General features: G+C 40.3%; 2 protein-coding genes across 5 annotated transcripts in view; both read left to right on the top strand.

Moving 5' to 3' along the window:
• Positions 1-1,068: 1,068 nt before the first annotated feature.
• On the top strand, positions 1,069-5,172 carry prps1b (phosphoribosyl pyrophosphate synthetase 1B). 3 transcript variants are annotated; one of them, XM_020614657.1, is made up of 8 exons: positions 1,069-1,175; positions 1,270-1,444; positions 1,851-2,040; positions 2,753-2,851; positions 3,123-3,247; positions 3,444-3,617; positions 3,820-3,979; positions 4,097-5,172. In XM_020614657.1, the coding sequence occupies exons 2-8, from the start codon at positions 1,323-1,325 to the stop codon at positions 4,187-4,189; spliced, it is 963 nt and encodes a 320-aa protein (XP_020470313.1). In that variant the 5' UTR covers positions 1,069-1,175; positions 1,270-1,322; the 3' UTR covers positions 4,190-5,172. The 3 variants fall into 3 exon arrangements, with proteins under 3 accessions (XP_020470313.1, XP_020470312.1, XP_020470314.1); XM_020614656.1 differs by having other exon boundaries at positions 1,099-1,444; XM_020614658.1 differs by having other exon boundaries at positions 1,100-1,444; positions 1,851-2,034.
• Positions 5,173-5,852: 680 nt separating this feature from the next.
• Positions 5,853-9,834, top strand: part of LOC109968409 (solute carrier family 25 member 53) — a 6,773-nt gene continuing 2,791 nt past the window's right edge. Inside the window, exons 1-3 of one of the 2 annotated variants that reach the window (XM_020614664.1) lie at positions 5,853-6,074; positions 6,281-7,142; positions 7,674-8,294. In XM_020614664.1, coding sequence (XP_020470320.1) covers positions 6,288-7,142; positions 7,674-7,724 — 906 coding nt within the window. In that variant the 5' untranslated portion in view covers positions 5,853-6,074; positions 6,281-6,287 and the 3' untranslated portion in view covers positions 7,725-8,294. Of the gene's footprint in view, positions 6,075-6,280; positions 7,143-7,673; positions 8,295-9,834 lie in introns of those variants that run through there. The other variant, XM_020614665.1, reaches the window with a different exon arrangement.

Genomic DNA, 9,834 nt, shown 5'->3' with positions numbered 1-9,834 from the left:
TACCCAGAATTCAACACAGTGTGATGATAACTTCACTTTCTCTATACAACATCAAAATTAAACCCTCATCTTATCCTCACACCATAGGTGAACAAGGGATCCAAGCTCCTAAGAGCAAAAAAATGAGCTTTGGGATGTCCATCAAAATGACAAACCAAACCAACTTCCAGGTTGAGCGAATGCTAGAAAGTAACTAAGTACAATAGACACTAAGTACTACTGTAGTGTACATTATGTAACTACTTAGTATAGGCTAAATTAGTGACTGAGGGAATGATTTTGGACACAACCTCTAACTTTTAGCAGCTTTCAGTCATGGCTGCCTGATCAAAATAATTTCTTGTGGTTTGAAAAAGGCTTCTTAACCTTTGCTATGTGGCAGTGGGGTTAATTTCCAGAATGTAATGACAACACAGGGCAGAGAGGCTTGAATAACAACAGAATAATTGTAATTGCAGACCATTATGGAGGATCATATATATGTATCTAAATATCATCTCCTGCCCCATTTTCACTTGATTTATCAGATGTTTGTACAATTTTATGCACCTTAAATAGCTACAATTTCAAAATACCTGTACTTGTTTTCTGCTACCCCACAAGCTACTTCAGTTCTGCAACATTTTAGAGGCATACTTTTTACTCCACTAAGTGCATTTAATAACTTTAGTCACTTATCAGAATCAGATTAATAATTCAAAACACTGTATAAGTCTTTATTAATCCCCAGTGGGAATTCACAATGCTACCCAGCAGTATCTCCACCTTAACCAGCTGCAGCATTATAATGATGTACACAATAGGATACATCAATCTTAATCCAATAACAGCCTTTGCTACTTTAAGTATTTTAATTTTGTACTTGTTCTCAGGTAAAATTTTGAATGTAGGACTATTAGACTACTTGTTACAGATTATTTTTCCACTGTTTACTGTGTACCTTTTACAAATAATGTTATCTTGACACCAATATGCTTGACGTTTCTGTTTATTAACGATTTTAATTTGCATTAGTTGTGTGTGTATGATCACGTATTACCCATGGTGTTACCTCGCTCGCGCGCCCCGCCACACGTGCTTCGATGACGTCATGCCGGCAGAACGTATGTGAACGCGTGCGCGCGGACCGTAAGGAAGAGCTGTACGCGTGAGGTTTTGGACATAATGGTGGATAGGTAGGGTACACAGTTTAACTCGCTAAGAGTAGATCATCAACTGTTGATCTGTTTTCACTCTTTTTTGACTTCTTCGTTCCCTCTGACTCGACAGTTGCTCGCTGCCTGTGCAATCTCGTATTGTAAGACGCCCTGGACCGCAACAGAATGCCAAATATCAAAATATTCAGCGGTAGCTCCCATCCGGATCTGTCTCAGAAAATAGCCGACCGCCTGGGTCTGGAACTGGGGAAGGTTGTTACGAAGAAATTTAGCAACCAAGAAACATGGTGAGTGTAGTTTTTGAGACATATAATTACGTGTGAATAGGCAAATGTTGCAGCCTAGCGACATGTATTTAATTAGAAACTGGTGTCATGGTGAATTTGCCGCGCAGTGTTGTTAGGAACTTGTAGTCCACGCATGGCTGAGAACTTATGCTAACTTATAGTCCGCTATTTCTGAGCCAGAAATCCATCCTAGTTGTCTCAGTAAAATGAAATGTTAATGGAACACCACATATTATATTGATACTTATACGCATTTTCCCTTTCTTCGGGGTTAACTCTAGTTCAGATCACATCACACATAAAATTAGACACAGGCCATTGTTTGCTCTGGCTCATCTAGCTCCTGTTTGCTGTGGTGTTAGCTCCATGGTATTAAGTGTTATTTATCACCTTTCTCCTCTGACAGCGTGGAGATAGGTGAGAGCGTACGTGGGGAAGATGTGTACATCGTGCAGAGTGGCTGTGGGGAGATCAATGACAATTTGATGGAGCTGCTGATCATGATCAACGCCTGTAAGATTGCCTCGGCCTCCAGAGTCACAGCTGTCATTCCCTGCTTTCCATACGCCCGGCAAGACAAGAAGGACAAGGTGGGGGTGAGGGCTAACTGTCTAATTACTTCTGTCATGCAATTTGTCATCCAGCATCATGACAAGAAGCCTGCAGCCATATTCATCAACAGCCAATCCATAAAACATATTTGCTTTCTTTGTTTGTTTCCTCACCCTCACTCTATGTTTTGCTGAATGAACTGCAGTTGCCATCTCATTCTTCCTTGTACAGATATTTGCCTGTTATTTAAATTTTAGTTATATAGCATCAGTGGAATGGTTTGCATTCTAAGTCTAAACTTTTATTAAACTGAATGGGAGATCTTTTAATATTTAATTGCATGTGTTTTATTCTAAAGCATATAGCAGTAACAGTATAGCAGAATGTCACAGTTGGGCCAAATGTTCATTTTTAATGTATTTGACTCTTTGAGCAAAATGTATGAATGCTCTTGTGTGTGTAACATTCATATGTACACACCCTGTCAAAGGTTTGGACTCATTTTCCTATTGAATTGAATGGGAAAGTGTCCAAACATTTGACCGGTGAAGTACATAGTGGTGATTTTTGCACATTATCTATCCCATTATATGTTAAATATTAAGTGAAAGCATCAGTGGCCAAACATGATTTCTAGAGTTCAAAAGATTATGTTTGGTGGGAATAATATTAATGGCTTGCTAAGGTTTCAGTTAAGTGTTATTTATAGAAAGAAGTCATGCTGTCCAGTTCACTTGTACCATGTGATTATTCCAGAGTCGTGCTCCCATCTCTGCCAAGTTGGTGGCCAACATGTTGTCAGTGTCAGGCGCTGACCATATCATTACTATGGACTTGCATGCCTCACAGATACAAGTGAGTAACATGAAAGCAGACCTAAACAGAAGTGCACTGTAGTCACTTTCCTGCCAATAATCAGTCTTTTGGGTAATCTTTTTAGCATGTTTCCTAAACTCATTTGCACCATATTTTGGAGAACCTACATTAAAGACTGACTCTCTTAGCCTTATGTTTACATACACATCAACAAAGAGAAATTATGAACCTTCTCTTGGCCCTTCCAGCAGGTATTTTATGTTCAGCTCCTTTTGGCCCGAGTCCATATACCACTGTTATTTTTTCCCAGGGTTTCTTTGATATTCCCGTTGATAACCTGTATGCAGAGCCAGCTGTGCTGAAATGGATCAAAGAGAACATTCCTGAATGGAAAAACTGTATCATTGTCTCACCTGATGCAGGAGGAGCCAAGAGGTACGCTAGAGCCACATGCCATAGGGTTCACCTTTGAGCATAGCTTATCCTTGCCAGATTTCTTGTAGATTTTACCTAAGATTAAACCTTTGTTAGTTATAATCTGTGACAGGGCTCGAATTTGATATGTACCATTAAGGTTTTATACACTTTGACATGCACACCAACTCAGAGATCTTATATTTTTCCTTTGCAGGGTCACCTCAATAGCAGACAGGTTGAATGTGGACTTTGCTCTTATCCACAAGGAGAGGAAAAAGGCAAACGAGGTGGACCGCATGGTTCTCGTTGGAGATGTGACCGAGCGGGTCGCCATTCTAGTGGATGACATGGCCGACACATGCGGCACAGTATGCCATGCTGCTGACAAGTGAGCCCCACCTTCTTTTTAACCTTTTTTGTGTTATAGATTTGCAACTTTACAGTACAACAGAAGTCTGAGCCATAGGCAAAAGGGCAACTGTTAAGTTAATGTAGAAAGGGGTCATTATTGGCCTCTATTTAGTGGCATCTGTTGTAAGATATGTTCAGTCATCTGGTGATGTGTAATTTTACCGTTTTTAATTCCTTAGACTGATTTCCGCTGGTGCCACCAAGGTGTATGCCATCCTAACCCATGGCATCTTTTCTGGCCCAGCTATCTCACGCATCAACAATGCCTGCTTTGAAGCTGTTGTGGTCACCAACACAATCCCTCAGGAGGAGAAGATGAAGCATTGTCCCAAAATACAGGTCAGTATACACAGTTTACCTTGGTTTTATTGGTTTAGTCATTATTATTTGTAAATGACTAGCAAAGAGTCATCAGTGTTCAGTTACTAAACAACATCCCATTTTCTCTGCCTCCAGGTTATTGACATATCCATGATCCTTGCAGAGGCCATCCGTAGAACTCACAACGGCGAGTCTGTGTCCTACCTGTTCAGCCATGTCCCCTTGTAACAAATCGCATCTGCAGTGCGCTTTTACACCAAATAAGAAAAGAAGGAATTCTCTAACTCAAACACAACCATTAGCAAAGATGTTCTGCCAACTAACCTTGGATTGAGGGTAAAAAAAAAACAAAAAACCCTCTCCTGTCTGTTACTAATGCTGACCCCACCTACTGAGTCTCTTGCCTCTTGAACACTCTCTCGCTTCATTTTCTGGGGCACCAAAGCAGTCGCAAGCTACCAGTTTAGGCCAGTGCATTTATTGTAGATAAAGAAGTGTTTATCCAGTGTGAACTTTGTGTCCCTTTCATAACATTTAGATACAGACCTGACTTTTACACCTCTCCAGGAGTCCCTTCAATCCATTGACAGAGAGCTTATATAAATATCCTTGGCAGGATCCATTGATCAGGAGAAGTATCTGGCATATTACAGTGCTTTTTGTTACAGTGAATGAGTGTAGTTTTTCATGTTGCTCTTGTATCCTCAGCTGTTGGAAATATTATAATTAATGAAGTGAATGTGTATTGAACTAGTTTACAGTGCCACTGAAGCTCCACTCAACCTAGAGTGCCTCAACAGTCTGAAATTAAATGACTGTCTTCTTCTTTTGCCTGCTATTTTTTTGTCTCTGTGACCAGATGAAGCGCTTTCATGTCTCATCAGGCTTGTTGGCATGTTTTTGTTTTGTTCTGTTTGTTTGTTTTTTTTTTTCCCCCTTCAACTTTTGAGGTGCCCTCATTGAGTGGGATTTGCCCAGTGTCCTGGGGTTACCGTTCAAGGTTTTATGTTGAAGACGTTCCTATTGAGAAGCTGTACAGGGTTTTTAGCTTGGGGTCTCTGCAGGCTGGGGCTTCAATCAGAAATGTTCACCTGCTTTACTTTTTTTATGTCTGGAGGAAGGGTTTGTCTTTAATGTGCATATTCCAAACCTTTGCCATCACTTTTTCAGTAGGATGCGTTCTTAATAAAAGATGTGCATAAAATCTTAAACATAGCATTTGTTTTTATTTGATATAATGTGGGCTAAATGTATAATTCGTTTTATTCATGTATTTATAAAAGCGGATTCTTGAAATTATAAACTTGGATTACCACTGAGGACACCAAATTCATGCTGTGTTTTTTGGAAATGTTGGAAGTTTAGTGTTCTTGGTGAGTTTACATTCTGTAGTTTTATATGAATTGTGGTCTATATGTTATAGGCTTATTCTAGTTTTAGACAATATTATGAGCTGTGTTACAGGATTCAGTAAGGAAGGTTCTGAAACGATGGTTACGTTCAGTAACCCAAGATTCTTTCAGTATAGGCGTAGCCCTCTATGAGGGGAGAACCCAATGGCTACAGCTCTTAGAGGGCGAAGCCTATACGAAATAGAACATCCTTGGAACCTTCATTTAGGCAAATAATTTCAGAGTTGATATAAAATAATTAAAAGATTTGTTTTAGTTATGGTAAAATGATCTTAATCTTAAAACCTGGGGACTACTGTGACGATATAAGTAAAAACAACATTCAATTTGCGTATTATTTGCAGTAGTAACAGCTGTTTTCATCATTGAACACATCCTCGTTTAGAAGAACGACTTTGATTGATAGGAGAAACAACCAATTCCCGATCACATGACGCAACCAGTCTTGACCAATAGCTATTTCAGAAGAGGCACCGGCAGATTAATGGGAAGTGCATCTCGATACCGTTGATACCGTTACACACAATTCTGACAACATAAGGCAGTTAGTAGGCTATATGTCCTTATTAGGATAGAAACGAGTAAAAACCCCGTTGTCATCTCAACTGGATAAATAACCAGAAAATAATTCTCTCCAAGTGCAGTGCTGGAACAATGGACGCCGGTGCTGCCTTCAATTTCAAACAATGAACGAAGGAAAAGTAAGTAAATACAACGGTTTACATTTATTTTGTTTTGCCTGTATGGTGTTAGGCTAAAAAATGGCATACCTTAAGTGTAATTTTAATGTGATTTTCCAGCTGGTGATCTTTATTTAATTTCTTGATTTCTATTAGGCTATGACTATGTTATAAATGTTTAGGGATAGTCCAAGCTTGAAGTGATTTGTGATTTTATTATTACTCAGCTCAAGAATGGCAGTAAATTCTAATCACAAAGAGAATGAAGAGGGCCTTAGTGACCCAGGTGTTCGTTTCCAAAGCTACTTGCATGGAGGAACCTCCAGCTTGCTGTCCACTCTCCCCACCCTTATTGTCTTCCCTATTTACAAGACTGTGTTCCGTCAACAAATCCACAACACTCCTGTGCGCCTGGCAGTGGGACAGCTCTACAAAGAGGGACCTTTAAAACTCTACAGGGGTGTGGCCCCACCATTACTGATGAGGACTCTGAATGGCACACTGCTCTTTGGTCTGCAGGACACCCTTCTCTACCAACTCTCTCCCTCATCCCAAAATGTTATCCCCATGTCTGCTCTGGCTGGATTCGGTGCAGGTGTGGTAGAAGCTGTGGTGTTTACTCCCTTTGAGCGCGTCCAGAATGTGCTGCAGAATGGCCAGAATGATCATCATCTCCCCACCCTGAAAAGTATTCTTGTCAGATTGAAGACACAGGGAGTGGCCTTAGGGTACTACAGAGCCTTCCTGCCCATCACGGCCCGCAACAGTCTAGGCAGTGCCCTCTATTTTGGCCTAAAGGGGCCCATGTGTGCTTTTGTGGCAAGACAGGGACTCTCTCCATTCACCTCCTCCTTCATCTCAGGGACACTGACATCCATGGCCATTAGCTTGACTCTCTATCCACTCTCTGTGCTAGTAGCAAACATGCAGACACAGGTGGGAGGGGAGATGAAAGGAGTCCTGGCTTGTTGGAGGATGCTCTGGAAATCTCGGCAGCAAAGTGTGGCTCTGCTATACAGAGGAGGATTACTGGTTATTCTGAGATCATGCATCACATGGGGAATCACAACTGCTATCTATGACAGACAGGTGAAACATTCAGGCTGAGGAGACATAGATGAAGTCTTTATGGGATGTAAAGATGACAGGTTGAAAATAGAGTCAGATCCAAACTTTAATCTGGATCAAATCCTCAAACCGGACAGGTCAAAGCAAAAACATAGGATTGACATCAGTTTGATTCAAAACATCTAGATTACCTTGATCCCACCAGGGGGGTGGATTTCTGGTGGGTTACCAGAGCAAAATGTACTGTACAATTTAAAAATATGTCTCAGTGTAAATAGGATGGTTAAATTTGTAAATTGAAATAATACATCATTTGTAGCCTTTATATGGTTGTTACATTTTCATCTGTTTTTGTCACACTTGCAGTAGCCACTAGCATTCCTCTCAGAAGGGTGTATTCAACCAATGCTTATGTGTTTATTATTATCTGAACAGAAATGATGCCAATCACAAATGATTGATTTCATGACCATTCAGTCTCTCATTTACGGGAAAATGTCTCTGAACTATTATACTGTCTGTTTTCCTTATGTTGTTCTTCATATCCACTAGATGGACATAGACAGGACTAAAAGACCAATATTCAAGATCTGGACATCTTGAAAAGTCTGACTGTGGATCAGGGTGATCTTATCCTGAATTGCTTTGAGATATCTGGCTGAGTTGTCTGATCCTGGATCACAGAATTTTGGATTTGCAAATGTGATCCGATCTGTTTTGAATCTTTGGGTCCTAGCCAACAAACACTGTGTCAGAATATACACAACCCCAGTCTGTGAGGTGGTGGGCATGTATTTATTACAAACAGTGTTTGTTTTGCACTAGAGACATTCATGTGTTGCTGGTAAATCACAGGTGCTTTGTATTATTATTATTATTTTCTTGTCTTAAAGGGAATTTTCATCTGTTGTTACTCATCATGTGAAGTTCTCAGTATATATGTTATAATGTTAATAATCTATAGATATTATTTATGACATAAATGATTCAAACAAATAACTTAGATACTTGAAATCATTCTGATTAGAGAGTCCAACTTAACTGTTTACACAGATGCTGATCTGATAAGATTTTTCATGCTCAAAGCATTTAATCAGAATACAACTTTATGGCATGCACAAATAATTAAAGCAGAATTCATACTTCTTTTCTAAAAGTACACCAATAAACTGTCATCCATCATGAACTTAATTTATTTCTATTTGTTGTTCACACACTCCTGGAATGGATTCATGTCAAGCCTTGTCATGTCATAATCACTCCACTAGATGGTGCTGTGTTACATGTGTTAAACATGAACCTGTTCTCATCAACGGGAGCTCAGCGTGTTGATCAGCAGCACAGTGGCTGTTACATGCTGGTACAGGGAGAAACAATGCAGATGACTACCACATTAGCCAAGACTGGGCAAAGGAGGAGGGGTCTGTAATATTCCAGGGAAGTCTGTTATCCAATTAAAATTCTTCCTGCGAGATTTGCGAGCCAATGAGAGTCGGAGCATCCGTGTCCATGTTAGTGCGCAGAAGGGCGTGCTGTGTCTATTTAAACCCGAGTGCTCTACACGGATTGTATCCACGCATCTTACCTGAGAACGACATTATTACTGCGCACCTCTGAACCAGGTAACGCTGTTCTGTGTTGCTTTTTGGCACAATAATTTCAATGCAGTGTAATGCAAATATCATAGCCTAATTGATTTTAAGAATTTTTTTCAGTGTAGTAGAGATGTATAGTGTAATGCAGCATTTAGGTTGTAGGTTATCCAGCTGTGTCAGTATAGTTAGTCACTGTCAGTATACTCATGATTCTGTGAGAGGTGGGTATGGTCACCTGGTCACGCTGCATTCCTCTACTAGCTGGTCCATATGGGACTTCTAGCCAAACCTGTCCTGGATGTGTTTGTGGCTGTTATTTTGGCCTACCACATTCTCACCGTTCTGTTGAATATGAAATGCGCGCAGCATGCGCAGTCTTTGCTATCTGTAGGGGTGGACGGTGTTATTGTTACACCAGTCGACCCCTGCTCCAGTCACAAGTTCCGCGCTGAATGTCTTTTAACATCGTAGTGTTGGCAGAAACTGTACAGAAAACATGGTCCTCTAGGTTTAGTACATTCTGGGGAAAAAAAATGTTATGTTCTAGGCAAACTTTTTGGCAAGCAGATGTAGGCCACTCCCAGCAAACGGAAACCTTTCATTTCCCAGTTGACTTCCTGTACTTGTTTTTATTTATATTTTATTTTTGCCCTGGTGTTTATTAACACTTCACAACTCTGTGCTCAAATACATGATCTCACTAGTGCAACTGAATACATGTAGATAAAAGTAGTCTGTAACCGGATACCACGTTAGAGCTGTTTGCTCATTGTAGGAAGGTGGGTCAATCAAGTCCATGTCTACATGCGTCTTGCATAACCCCAGAGTTCAGCACAGTACTGGCTTTCTTACAGATGTGGGGCTTGGTATGATACCTGTACAGGCAGGCTCTGCCAACAGCAGCGTGAGTGATGAAAGGATGTTTTTATTTTAACATTTTGTCATGCATTCTTCCATTAGAACTCTTCCAAAATGAGCGATAACAATCCCGTCACTGAGGAGGTGGAGAAGTTTGACAAATGTAAACTAAAGAAGACTAACACAAATGAGAAGAACCATCTTCCAACCAAGGAGGGTAAGTGTTTTCTATAGTTCCTTGTACAGCGTTCCACTCTTTA

Source organism: Monopterus albus, unplaced genomic scaffold, assembly GCF_001952655.1.
Source record: "Monopterus albus unplaced genomic scaffold, M_albus_1.0 scaffold148.1, whole genome shotgun sequence".
Taxonomy (NCBI): domain Eukaryota; kingdom Metazoa; phylum Chordata; class Actinopteri; order Synbranchiformes; family Synbranchidae; genus Monopterus; species Monopterus albus.
The sequence above is the reverse complement of the archived record's forward strand: the minus strand, read 5'-3'. Positions and strand labels throughout refer to the sequence as shown.

What these genes read in the sequence shown, in the direction of transcription:
- prps1b (XM_020614657.1), top strand. Translation starts at nt 1,323, where the DNA reads ATGCCAAATATCAAAATATTCAGCGGTAGCTCCCATCCGGATCTGTCT. An exon ending in ACAAGAAGGACAAGGTGGGG is followed by an intron (nt 2,041 to 2,752) that starts GTGAGGGCTAAC and finishes TGATTATTCCAG; the next exon opens with AGTCGTGCTCCCATCTCTGC. An exon ending in GATGCAGGAGGAGCCAAGAG is followed by an intron (nt 3,248 to 3,443) that starts GTACGCTAGAGC and finishes TTTCCTTTGCAG; the next exon opens with GGTCACCTCAATAGCAGACA.